This window comes from Streptopelia decaocto (genome assembly GCF_964273445.1).
Source record: "Streptopelia decaocto genome assembly, chromosome: 5".
NCBI lineage: Eukaryota > Metazoa > Chordata > Aves > Columbiformes > Columbidae > Streptopelia > Streptopelia decaocto.
The window spans coordinates 56,696,596-56,709,193 of record NC_138659.1 but is presented as its reverse complement, the minus strand read 5'-3'; the positions used below and the strand labels follow the sequence as shown (position 1 = coordinate 56,709,193).

Sequence of the window (12,598 nt, the reverse complement as noted above, 5' to 3'; positions counted from 1 at the left end):
TGTCTCTTTTGCCATACATATATGTTCTTCTTATGTGCATTCTTACTTGTCAGTAACTGACCTTCTGTTTTCTGTAATGGTTAGTATAAGACAGTCTTAAAGAAAGTAAGTTATTTAACTACTAGTAAGGAAATAAACCTGGTGGTCAGTTTTAATATCCAGAGACAGGCCTAATCAGAAATGACATTAAATTCAGTCTTACAAATGAAAGTTCCATCAAGGAACGATTAGTATGTAATGGTTATAAATTATAGGACAGGGTTTAAAAATGTATAGCCCTGTGTGCTTTTTACATCAGCACATCTCAGAGGCTGGTCTGCTTTTGTTCCTGTCCTGCACTGTGTTGATCATACTAATTAGTTGCAGGCATACCGCAATGTTGAATCATTTAATAAATGGAGAGGAATAACATCTTCTGCTTTTTTAAGTAAAGACTGTGCTGTCCTTGTTGATCCTGTAGGAGTTTTAGCTTGTATACCAGTGCTGACAGCCTTCTTTTGAAATTGCTGTTCGTGAAGAAATACATTTCTGTGCAGTGCTAACGCATCAGCCTGCTTTGGTCTGTTCTCAGTCAGACTTACAGTTCCCATTGCAGTTATTTCACTATCCTGCTTAAAAGAAAGTTAGCATTGTGAAAACAAAAATATTACGCATGCAGTAATGACCTGTTATTATTCTGAGAACAAAGGAAAGCAAACAAAAAATTAGAGGTTTTTAATATATATAGGTGAGAAAATGTTCGCACCATTAAAAATATTTCTTATAAACCAGTTGTAAAAAGATTAACCAGATGTGTACTATTAATACCAGATTGATCCTGAATGCTGGTGCATGATTGCACTGTAGATGCTGCTTGTGTACATTACAGAAACATTTATAGTTGAGTAAATAATGTATTGTGTGTATGTGTAAGGGACAGCAAACATAGGCGACAGGAATTGTGAGGACGTGTGCAGAGAATACCAATCTGCTGCTGTCAGATGGAGCCCAGATGGCAGCCAATCATAGCACAAGGCTGTGGCACCCACCAGTTAAATGCGGATATTATCGTCCACTTCATAAGAACTGATTTCTCTCAGAGTTACTTGGACATTTTTTCACCCATTCCAGAATTGTTCAGAATTTCAGAGTAGTTCCTAAGATTTGACAACATCAAATATACCTCATTTTCTCCATCTTCTGTGAGTTCTCTTTTTTCCCCTCATCCACTTGTTTCTCCCAATGTGAAAATATTTTTGCTTTGAGAATGTTTTTCTAAATTAATTTAAGAAAGCACCTGTTGACTTTGCAGGTGCCACACCCAAAATGGCTTCCTCCTCCTTCAACTGCTTGGGTTCAGCCTGTTCTTCTTAAACTTTGGGTAGTTCTTAAATGTTAACTAATTGCTTACAGACAACCAGTTTCGTGGTTTCATTTTGTTTGCAAAAGTAATCGGATATATGGGCTACAGTTAATTTTTGGTTTGTAGAGCACATTTATCTCTGATGAAATGTGGTAGACTGGGTTTTCTACAACTGCAAAGGCAACTGAGGCACCTTTTACTGCAGCTTTTGCATCTGGTATGTAATTCTTGTTTGGGTCTTCTGTTTGTTTTGTTACAGTAATTGAACATTGGTTTTGGTTTTGTTTTTCCTGTGTGCATCTTTCAGTTTTGTCTGTGCAAGACAAGAAAATAGAATCTTAGACTCATCCTTGCTTTGCCATCGATATGGTAGCAAACAATGTGATATGTTCCTTAGCTTATGTTTTGCAGTCACTTTTAAGAAAGAAGATTCCTGACCTTAAATCATTTATATATATATATATATATATATATATACACACATATATATACACACAGACTACAAATACATCTTCCAACAGCTGTCTTTCAAAACTGCTACTGGAAAACGTTTGTAGCTTCCTTATGTGCAACCATTTTCATTCAACTGTTTTTTCTTAATCAGTGTTTTGTGGCATAAAGTCAGGGATTGTTTAATTTGTTAGAGACTACACTTTTCTGGGTAGTTCAATTCTCATAACAAAAATGAAAAAATATTTCATTGTTCTGCTTAGTTATTAATTTCTAATATGAACAATATAAAGTGGCTATGTGTATCTTCTTAGTTCACACCTGAGCGCCTAATACATTTTAAAATACTAACAAACTGACAGCAAATTCAAATTAGCTGGCATATGGTCTGTAGCCAATGAAATTAGCTACAAAAGCATGATACATGTTATTAATCTATAATTCTTTAATCTATTAAACCATAAAAATACATAATTTATTATTATGTTTGTGGGTAATAGCAGAAAACTAAAGTAGCATCTGTAAACTGAAGAGCAGCAATAAAGCAACAGTGATGAAGGTTTACATTACCATCAGAATAATGTATATCCTGCTGTGGAACAAGATGAAATAGAAGCCTCAGTTAATCCAACTGTCCATTTTATAGCTAGTGCAGCACATATTCTGATTTGTAATCTTTTTAAACAGTAAGACAAAGTTCCCTGAACTGCCTTCATAAAAGCTGTTTCTGCCTACAAACTGTAAAAGGGTTAAAATGAAGATTTCATAGAGTCCTTTTTTAGAAAGGCAGTAATCAAGGATTTATCAACTATGATTGATAATTAATAAGCATGAGCATACTTGAAGTGAGAGGATTTATGTAGAGTCATTTCATTTCTCTCTGTGACAGTTGTTCAAGTGATGTCAATGAGCGAGGGAGAACAGTCTGGAGGTTGGGTGGGAAAGGAGGTATGAGTTCCTTCCCTCGCACTACTGTCCTGCTTCCACTCCACACTGGGTTGGGCCAGTGGGTGGAAGTAAAATAGCAGTGTCAGACAAAATACAGCGTTATCTATTTCTGATCAGCTTTTGAATGATATGTCCTGATGATGAGAGTAAAATGTTTTGAACTAAACTCCCAAGTTATATTCTTGCCTTTCCCTGTGTATTTAGAAAAGTCCATTTTTTGTCTTCTGTTATCTGTAGAAGAAAGAGAGACATCCACACTCTGTTTTTTTCTGGAGGAGGCCAAGGGTCTCTAGGGTTTCGAACTATGAACCTCTGCAATATGATATTTCTATTTTGGAGTAAAAGTGTGAATTTATATATTCTGAAGCTTTGGTGTATCTAATTATTTGTTCTGTAAATACTATGTATTTGTGCTCTTTTGTGAGCTGAGCTGTATATCAATATTTAAATTTTTCAAGACAATGTTTGTGTCTCTTATGACCAATCTAGTGGCCTGTAGCCATAGTATATCTGAGTAAAAATTCTTCAGGAGGTAACAAAAATATCCAACAGCAACATTGACTTTCAAAATTTGCTAAATATGTTTTGACATACGCTGTCTTTTGTTCTTCCTTTCATTTTTCGTAGAACAGAATGGCAAGTCAATAGTGATGGATATCACGGTAATTGTATACAGCATTCCCTTTTCCCCCTCAGACTGCTTTGTCAATAGTAATTTCCTCAAATCTGTCAAATAAACACTAGTGAAATCCTTATATCTAAGCATGCTAGTTTTAAATTAACATTAAATGGATTAATACATATTGCTAGCATTTTTAATTGTAATCCTGAGATAAGCTGAAGGAACATAAAATCATAAACAACTCCTTTCCTGTTTTGTCACAATGTATCTCATTATTCCAAAAAACATAGGTGGGATTTTTGTTGGATATTTTTTTTTTCTTTGTGAGAGCAAAAGTAGCATACATTCCGTGGATGACTATGTGAGATAATTAGGGCTGGGGAGACAGAGCTGACAAAAACAGAGCAAATTTAAAACTATTTTGGAAGTGAATGCTGGAAAACTGTGTGAATGAGAAATTGAGAAGAGGCAAGATACTAGGAATAGATGATGCTATGGTAAGAGTTTACAGGATTTTTCTCCTGTTGTTTTACAAGCATTCCCTGTCTCTTTTAAGTCTTTTGGAATTGATAGGATCACTGTACCACAAAAGCTACATTTTCAATATTTTCAGTGTGACTAGAGAAAATTACAGAATTTCTTATGCCTATTCATGAAGTTCAATTCTGAAATAAGTCTTCTAAACTTCTGTGTTTCAGGTCTTCTCCAAATTAAACAACCTGTCTAAGCTTTTTGAGGTTAATTCATGAGGCAGGGAAGTATTACAGAGATGTCATTTAGAAGGTTGAAATAATTACAGTATTTGACATTTTCCCCATAGAGAACACACAGTTTTCTCGTAACAGGCTGTGGAAAGATAGTTCAGTACTTTGAAAAATCAAGCTACTTATAAAGAGAGGTTTAAGAATTAACTTTTTGTGTGTGTGTGTGTTTAAACACCTACAGAATAGATGTTAGCAGAGTTTAAGTGCCAAAGACTATGAAAGTGATCCAGAAAGTTTGTCTGCTATCTGCGAAATTAACATTTGGTATAGTCGAAACTGAAAATTCCCCGGAATTAGATTCCTCTGCATGTGCATAGATGCTTCCCAGAGTTAATTATATTTCTAAGCTCTGCTGTCATTCAGAGGCCTGACAAAGAGGCATATACCTAAGTCCTTAGCTGGCATGTCCTACTCACCTAACAGAGAATACTTAGCCCATATGGACAGTATTGAGCCCAGCTTCCCAGAAAAGGTCACTTTTTGCAGAACATTCCTAAATGTGCCAATCTTTTGCATAAAGCCTTGGATTTAGAGTACTCATAAGAGCAAGATCTGGCTTTTATTCCTTTCTGCTTGGATTACTTCTACTTTTTATTAAATTGTGCTTAATAACAATTATTATTCACTCTATAAAATGCTTAAACTGGCTTGGTACTGGGGACTAAAATGCAGGCTTGTCTCCTTCAAAATATGCTTTCTTTATAACAAATCAAGCACCTGGCTCAAGCTCTTCCTCTTGCTTTCCTGCGTTCTTAGTGGTGCAGCTTCAGCCAGAAGGTAAAGGTGTCAGGCCTATAAAGCAGCTCAGTAAAACGGACCAACCCTTGGGAGAGAGGAGACAAAAGTTAAAGACCTGCAATCTAGGTCTTGAGCCATATTATCAACTTGGTGGTTTCTACTGAACTCCTTCCAATTTGTCAATGTCTTTCTTGTACTGAAATGCCCCCAACTTGACACACTGCTCTAGATTTGGTCTCACAAATGATGAATAGATGGGAATAAGCACTTCCATCAACCTGCTGCCTTTACTTTTGCTTCACTCTTGGGAGATTGGACTAGATGATCTTTCAAGGTCCCTTCCAATCCCTAACATTCTGTGATTATGGTTCAATATGCACTTCACCTTAATGTGTCACAAGGGCTCACCACTGGCCTGTTTCAATGTATTGTCCACCAGGACCCTCCAATCCTTTTCTGCAAATTTGCTTTCCAGTCAGATGTCTCCCAACCTGTACTGCTGTTAGGGTTACTCTGTCCCAGACACAGGAAACTTCTTATTTGTCTTCATTGAACGTCATGAAATTCCTGTAAATGCATTCTTCCAGCCTGTTGAAGATCCTGCCAAATGGCAACAATGCCCTTCAGCACATCAACTTCTCAGCTCACAGTGCATTGCAGTCTTTTCAGCTCTCCATAGAGACACAATATTCTTGTGCTTCTAAACATCCTCATATTTGGCATGTAATTTTCAAGTTGTGTTTTGTTTAAGTAGGAGGAATCTACATACAAATAAGGATCTAAATCTTACCGTAACTGATTGTTCAAATGCACTTTCTCTGTGGCAGTTGGATACCACTTCCTTGGGGAATACAATTTCAGGTTTCCTGCTGTAAACATAGAAAACAGTTAAACTATGCTTCTAAAGTCATACTATTACAAGCAATATATTAAAAATAAATGTTTAATTTGCCAGTGTAATTAGATGGATTTCAAAAATTTAAACACAAGCTAGAGTGTTTTTAGCAGCTGTGATTTTGCGAAGGTACCAGATCTTTAGGATTGGTTTACTATATCTTCCCCCCAGCTTTCTCAGCATCTGCTATTAGATGTCTCAGGGCTGTCATTGGTATGTAATTTGTCTATACCTCTTTAAACTTTCATAATAAGTTTTAACTGATTGACGTAGATGCATCTGTTTCTGTTGATTTTTTGAATGAAGTCTCAAGTAAAAGTGAAACAGTGTCATTTGTACTCCGATGTTTTTATAATTCTGATCATTGGATGGAATATCTCATAAAAAGTCTTTTCTGTTACTAATTTCCATGTCTAATTTCTATTGTGTCTTATATATTGCGGTGCCATTTACAGCTGAAAGAAACTGGTTTCGCACCTCCTTATAAGGGTGACTGAATGACAGTTTCTCATTAGACAACATTTTACTGGCCTTGTAGTTATAGACAACGGTTTCTGATGGTCAAAGTCCTGTGTGTATTCATTTTCCTACAGATAATTCCTGCTGTTTTTCAATATCATCAGCATTTGAATCCCCTCTAGGAAACAAAATCAAACCTACCTTTTAAAAATGTAACATACAATTATGTTGCTTTGTGTATAGCATGAAGAAAACAATTTGTTTTCTGCATGCTGTCTTCCCCAGAGGATTACTCAGAGGAGACTGATGGATCAATAAGGTTTAATTATCATCAAGAAGTAGACAAGATAAATTTATTACATATCTATAACAAAGTCAGTTTCCAACATACAAAACTCTTAAAATTGGTAATGCAATAATGCATTATGATACTTAAAAGTTTTACCACTTATTTAGTGTACAAGATTAGGAAAGAGATAATAATTTAAAGAAAGATTATTTTAAAATGGAATTGGGTTTAAGATGCTGATTGTTCTTGATTCTTCTGCAAGCAAAATAGCTGTGTTCCTGTAGGACATATGGCAATTGCTTTTACACTGCTCATTGTGTTTGGTTGATCCTTACACTATTAAAAGTTAGTTCTTTAGTACACTGAATAACGCCACCTGAAGTAAAATTGTTTTCATTTTTTGCTACATAAATGTGTAGTTTTGCTGCGTTTCCTTTTTCACAACTTTGTTAATTTTTCAGAGTATTTTTTCAGAAATATCAAAAGTATTTATTTCTTTAAATAACTATACTATTACTACTATAGTAGTTATAGTAACAGTTTTCTTAATGTACAGAACTGAAGCAAGTGCATATATAAAATTTTGACCGTGTACTACTGATAAACCAAAAAATTATTATATCAGTAAGAGCTAGAACTAAATATTTTATCATTTTAAACAGAGTACTTCTATTTAAATAGTCCAGTATTTACATTTCTACTCCAGTACTATGAGCCAAAAAAGTACCAAACATTTTTGGTAAATAATAGTCTACCTCAAGGAATTCACTCTGTAAAATAATTAATGGGGAGGTGGTGCAAATAAAAATATGGGAGAAAAGATGGTCAAAAAAAAGGGTGTTTGAGTGGAGGTTCAATGGCAGTTCTGAGACTTTTAAATAATTATTTGAAAGTTGTTAATTTAGTACATCCTGAACGTATATGTGTGTGGGACAAGTGGTGACTGAACAGATTTAACTGAGGTACCTGTGCAAGCTGAGGAAATACTTGAAGAGAAATGGGATGTGATGACATATATTTGCCATCTTGTTCGTACGTTGTTTGGTTTGGTTTGGGTTGGGTTTTTTTTTTATATATGTTGTAAGCTGCTCTATTTTAGAACTGTCATTAATATACATCTGGAGAAACTGTTGCAATCAATCTTGGGAACTTTAAAGCTAGCATGAAGGAAAGTGAGGACTACTAGGGCACCTGTTATTTCTAAAGACCTTTCTGGAAGGTAAACGGAACAGTACCTTTCCCCCTGATTTAATAATTGCATATACTCATGAACATTAGCTGCCTGTACATGGACAAGTTCATATACATAAATAATAGTGCTGGAAATCAGCTCTCTCCATGCAAATGTGATTAAAGAAATGTGTTATCATTAGAGTCCTGGTCTGCAAAGGGGATATTTCACCTCAGGAAAATAATGTATTGAATCTTCTTCCAGTGCAACCAAAACCTGACAAATAAAAAGAGTCTTTTAAATGTATGCCAGTATTTTCAGTGTTAGAATTTGCTGGATTGTCATATTCAGCACTTTTTCAGGTTTTAGCTTTTTCTGTGCTGGGATGTATACCCTTTTTTTGTGTGCACAGTTATAGTAGTACCACTGCACATGGAAATGGTTGTGTAGATGACACTGTTTGCACACAGGTGATAGTTCATGTGTCTAATTTATAGCATTTACTTGCAGAATTGTGGTGCCACAAACAGATATAGCTTAATGTATTACAGTGAACCTCTAATGTTTGGTTTAATCCAGATAGTCTGAAGACATAGTTTCTGTAAAGGGCTCCTTTTCTTTCCCATCCACCACACCTGCAAATTTAGTGCTTCTATTATTTCTTACTTGTGAAACCAAATAATTTAGAATGCGAATTTGATGTGGTTAGTTTTACAAATAGATTAAAAGTTTTTCATTATGTTTTTTGTGAGGAATTGTGTCAGCAGGCACTAGCAGGTCCAAAAGGAATGTTAGGATCTTTACTCTGCTGTTAATATAGCTGTCAAGCTGCTTTTGAATTGATATTGGTAGTAGGGTGTTTGCAACTAAGTGTGAAGGTCACTGAGTCAGAGGAGGTGTATCAACTGGGAATTATATTTGAATATAAAAGCAAGTCAGTAAGTGGATATTTTGAGTGTATTCTCATGGCTTATGGTTGTTTGGTTGTTCTGCAGCCATGTGTATGCCATTTAGAGACCTTTATGGTAATTTGATATTTGATATTGATAAAATACACACATAAAGTTCATGTTATGAGAAGGAACAGATATTGCTAATGCCTGGAAGATGTAGTATTCTGTGTATTTTTTCAGACAATTTTTTTTTAATTAGGATATGTCTGCTTGTACAAAAAGGTTAATTTCTGTCTTGCAAAGCATATGCAGATGAGGAAAGAACAGACTGGTGTTATTGTAAATTCATTAAGTATATCTACATAGAAAGTTCATCATCTTGTTTTTCTGCTCTTCAGAGGGAACAGCTAGAAAAGATAGGACATATTGAAATGAAGTCTAAGGGTTTCTCACATGCTTAACAATATTTAAATCATTTTCCTTTCTCCATAGGATTTTAAGACAGTGCTGTCTTTCCCCCAGTACCCAGGGGAGTTTCTGCACCCTGTGGTATATGCATGTACTGCAGTTATGTTGTTGTGCCTGTTTGCTTCCATTATCACCTACATTGTCCATCACAGGTAAGAATTTCATTTTAAGTGCTTGTGTTAAATGGTCAACATTACACTGAGATACTTCGTTTCTTCTCACCCTCACTGAAAAGATAAATTAAAATGATCTGTGGGACCATTGGATAGTAATACAGGCAAAGTGATTTATACCTGCGAAATTACAGAAAAAAAAAAAAGAAAGTTATGTCAGTTTTTCTCAAGCTGTTCCCAAGCTGTATCTTTCCTGAGACACGTATCTAAATGGTATACACGCTGTTCCTAAGTCTGTAACTTGACAAGTCAATATAAAACCAGGAGCACTATCAAATCACTGGCAAAGTCCAGTCAAAGAGCAGCACTTTGGAGAGCTGCACTGGTGGTGTTGGCTTCCGAGAGCAAGTTTGGTTAGAAGGCCTGGTAATTATCATTGGATAAAAGAAACTTTCTTTGCATTCTAAATCTTCTTGGTTTTAGAAAACTCATGTTTTCCTCTGTATGAAAGATTTATATAAATGCCATTTTAACTGCATAGTTCTGTTAAAGAACATTAGCAATTTAAAAGAATAGGAATGTATTGTACTCTAGAAGCTGCTAAATATTAATTAAGTGAACTTAATGCAATGACTTCTGATCTTCAGCTTCCATTTAATCCTTTAGAGATGTCATGTTAAAATTCTGCATATCTGAAGCTATGCAATGAAACTTTTGCTTTTATTACTCCACTTTAAATGCTTGATTTGATGGAGGGAACTTTAAGTCAGTAGATGCTTGTCAATAGACTCTTTACGATTTTTACCATTGATTTTTACCTTTTACCATTGATTTCACTGCTGTATGAATCAGGCTCTGTCCTATAGGTATATCGCTGAGTAGGTGTTAAAGAATCAGAGAATTTAATTCTATTTAGCATTTTTTTCAAAGCTTGATTTTCATAATTGACATGTTGGGGTTTAATTTTGAAATGTGATTTTTCAACAGCACAATCCGAATAAGTAGAAAAGGATGGCACATGCTTCTCAACTTTTGTTTCCATACTGCTCTTACATTTGCTGTCTTTGCTGGTGGAATCAATCGCATTAAATATCCAATTATATGTCAAGCTGTAAGTATATGCCTTAGTAATTCTTACTAATAGAATGAAAATCTGAAACTGTATCCTTTAATATAATATTGGTATTATTTTTTGTTTTCACATATTGTTCCTGGATCTTAAGTTCTTCAGAATAAGTCATCATTATAAGCATGTCTTTTAAAGTCCACCACTGGGAGTGTTCATTGGTTGTCACCTGAGCTTCTGTGAGAGGCTGACCAATGCATTAACTTCTCTGCAGTTCAGATTCTCTTATTTTTAAAAGATACTTGAAAATGATAGTATTTCTCTGTTCTAAGCATAGTTGAAAACTATGACTCTCAAATATTTCTAATGTCCTTTCTGATCTTTGGATTGAATGTGTGGAGCTAAAGTTACTGCTGCTTTTTTTAATATATGTACTATTTGCCTGAGGGTGGTGCTGACTTTACTGGGTGATCCCTAAATATACACTTGAGCAACTTAATGTTTATACTATGATTATGTCTTTTAATTACAACTCAAGCTAAGGAGACAAAGCAGACCAGTACACTTGCAATTTACAGACCTCAGTTTGTGCTGCTTGACTATTTCACTTCTCTTGCTTCATCCTTTCTGGATATATAGTGCCAGGAGATACACAGGGAGGGCATGGCTTCAGCTGCTCTGAGTATAGAGGCTGAGTCTGTAGAGTGTGTAAATAGAGTCATTTCAGTCATCTTCTGTAATGCCTGATGAGAGCTTGTTGCAATTTGTTTGTCTCTTAAATATTTCTCCTCTCAGATTTTGTAGAAGTGCTCCAGATCTCATGAATGTTGTTGGCATTTACCTGTAGTAAAGCACTTTATAAAGCCAACATTCTCCCAGATATTTTGCCTGTCAATTACCTGGTTCTTCTGGTTGGATTGAATGGGTGTAAACAGCAAGAATCATCAGCCAACATCAGAGTCACTGCAAAACTTGCATAACTAGAGTAAGAATTATCACTCCAGTTTTCAGTGGGATGCTTTGGAAGCCTTTTCTATATACCTGTGCAGGATCATCAATAAACAGCATATGTAGATCTGTAAATACCTGTACTGTTCTACGTGTGAAGTCGACCTATGTATATTACATGGTATTCATTTAAATATCACAGTTGTCCATTAGATTATTCAGAGATAAATATCTCACAAAATCTAGGGTATTTTGTCATAATTAATCTGTGAGTTCTGGCAAACTGTAGAATCAGTTACCATTGTTTCTCATTGTTTGGAAGTGAAGGTAGCAGATTAGTTTGTAGGGCAGCCATGGCCATGTAATTACGTGATCACAAATGACCATCTGTTGTTACAATCATTGTCTCATTATTTACTTTGCAGATTGCATGGTAACAATGCAGTATTAACAGCGATAATGAAAAATTGATTGAGATAAATGAGTGATTAATAATCTGTTAGAAGTAATACATAGACTACAGGGGTATCTTCATTAAATGCATTATCAGTGAAAGCTGTTTCTTGCTATGGTATTGGGCCAAATCCTGAGCTGCTGAGAAACATGCACACGTAGAGAAACTGAATGGATCCATTCAGATATGCCTTCTAAGCAGTTTCATAAAGTTATTTATTTACATGACACCATGCTATGTCAACAGACAATATCATCTGCAGTTAAAATATAGGAAAGATACAAGACACACACAGTTCTCTTGTTCCTGCTAGAAATTTTCTGATATAATTAGGTAGGGCTAATGGATGCAACAGTCCAAACAATCTAAGACAAGACCTCTATAGCTGGTAACACAGGCTGAACAAACGTTCACTTCCAGAACATTGTACCCCACCACAGACCCTTTCTTGCCTACTGACAATGATGTTTTTCAAAATTCTGTGAGTCCCAGTGCCTGCCTTCTCCTGTGATAACTCTGAGAGGATTACTCTGTGCATTAATATTCATGGTACCAAAGCTAGGATGAAGGGAGTTCAGACCTACTAATAGTTTTCTAAGAAGCTCACACATTTGAACATTTCCCATCACTTGTGTAAGTGGTGGTGGGATGGACAACACTCCTTTTCTCTGTGTGTGGAATATAGCAATACTTGAAATCACTCAGCTTAATGAAAGGTATTTTTATATGGCTGTTTGGGGCTTGTGTGTCCCTCAAGTATCAGTTTCGTCTCTTTCTCCTTTTTTTCAGTTATATGCCATGTGTAACACCATCAGTGTTGCTATAGCACAGGTATCTTTCCATCTGCTGCAATTCAAAACACAGCTTTACCCTGCCGCAATGTAATTTGCACTTTTTGTTTCCTGAGTGCATAGGGGAAGATTCCAAGTGCAAGCATTTTCTGTCCTGATCACTGAAATGTGGTCTCAAAGCCAGTGA

General features: G+C 35.5%; 1 protein-coding gene across 2 annotated transcripts in view; it reads left to right on the top strand.

The window, feature by feature from the left end:
- Window positions 1–12,598, top strand: part of LOC309440615 (adhesion G protein-coupled receptor A3-like) — a 274,291-nt gene that overhangs the window by 221,058 nt on the left and 40,635 nt on the right. For both annotated transcript variants that reach the window (XM_082054477.1, XM_082054476.1), the window contains 2 exons: window positions 9,064–9,191; window positions 10,140–10,263. In XM_082054477.1, the coding sequence (XP_081910603.1) occupies window positions 9,064–9,191; window positions 10,140–10,263 (252 nt within the window). The remainder of the gene's footprint in view (window positions 1–9,063; window positions 9,192–10,139; window positions 10,264–12,598) is intronic.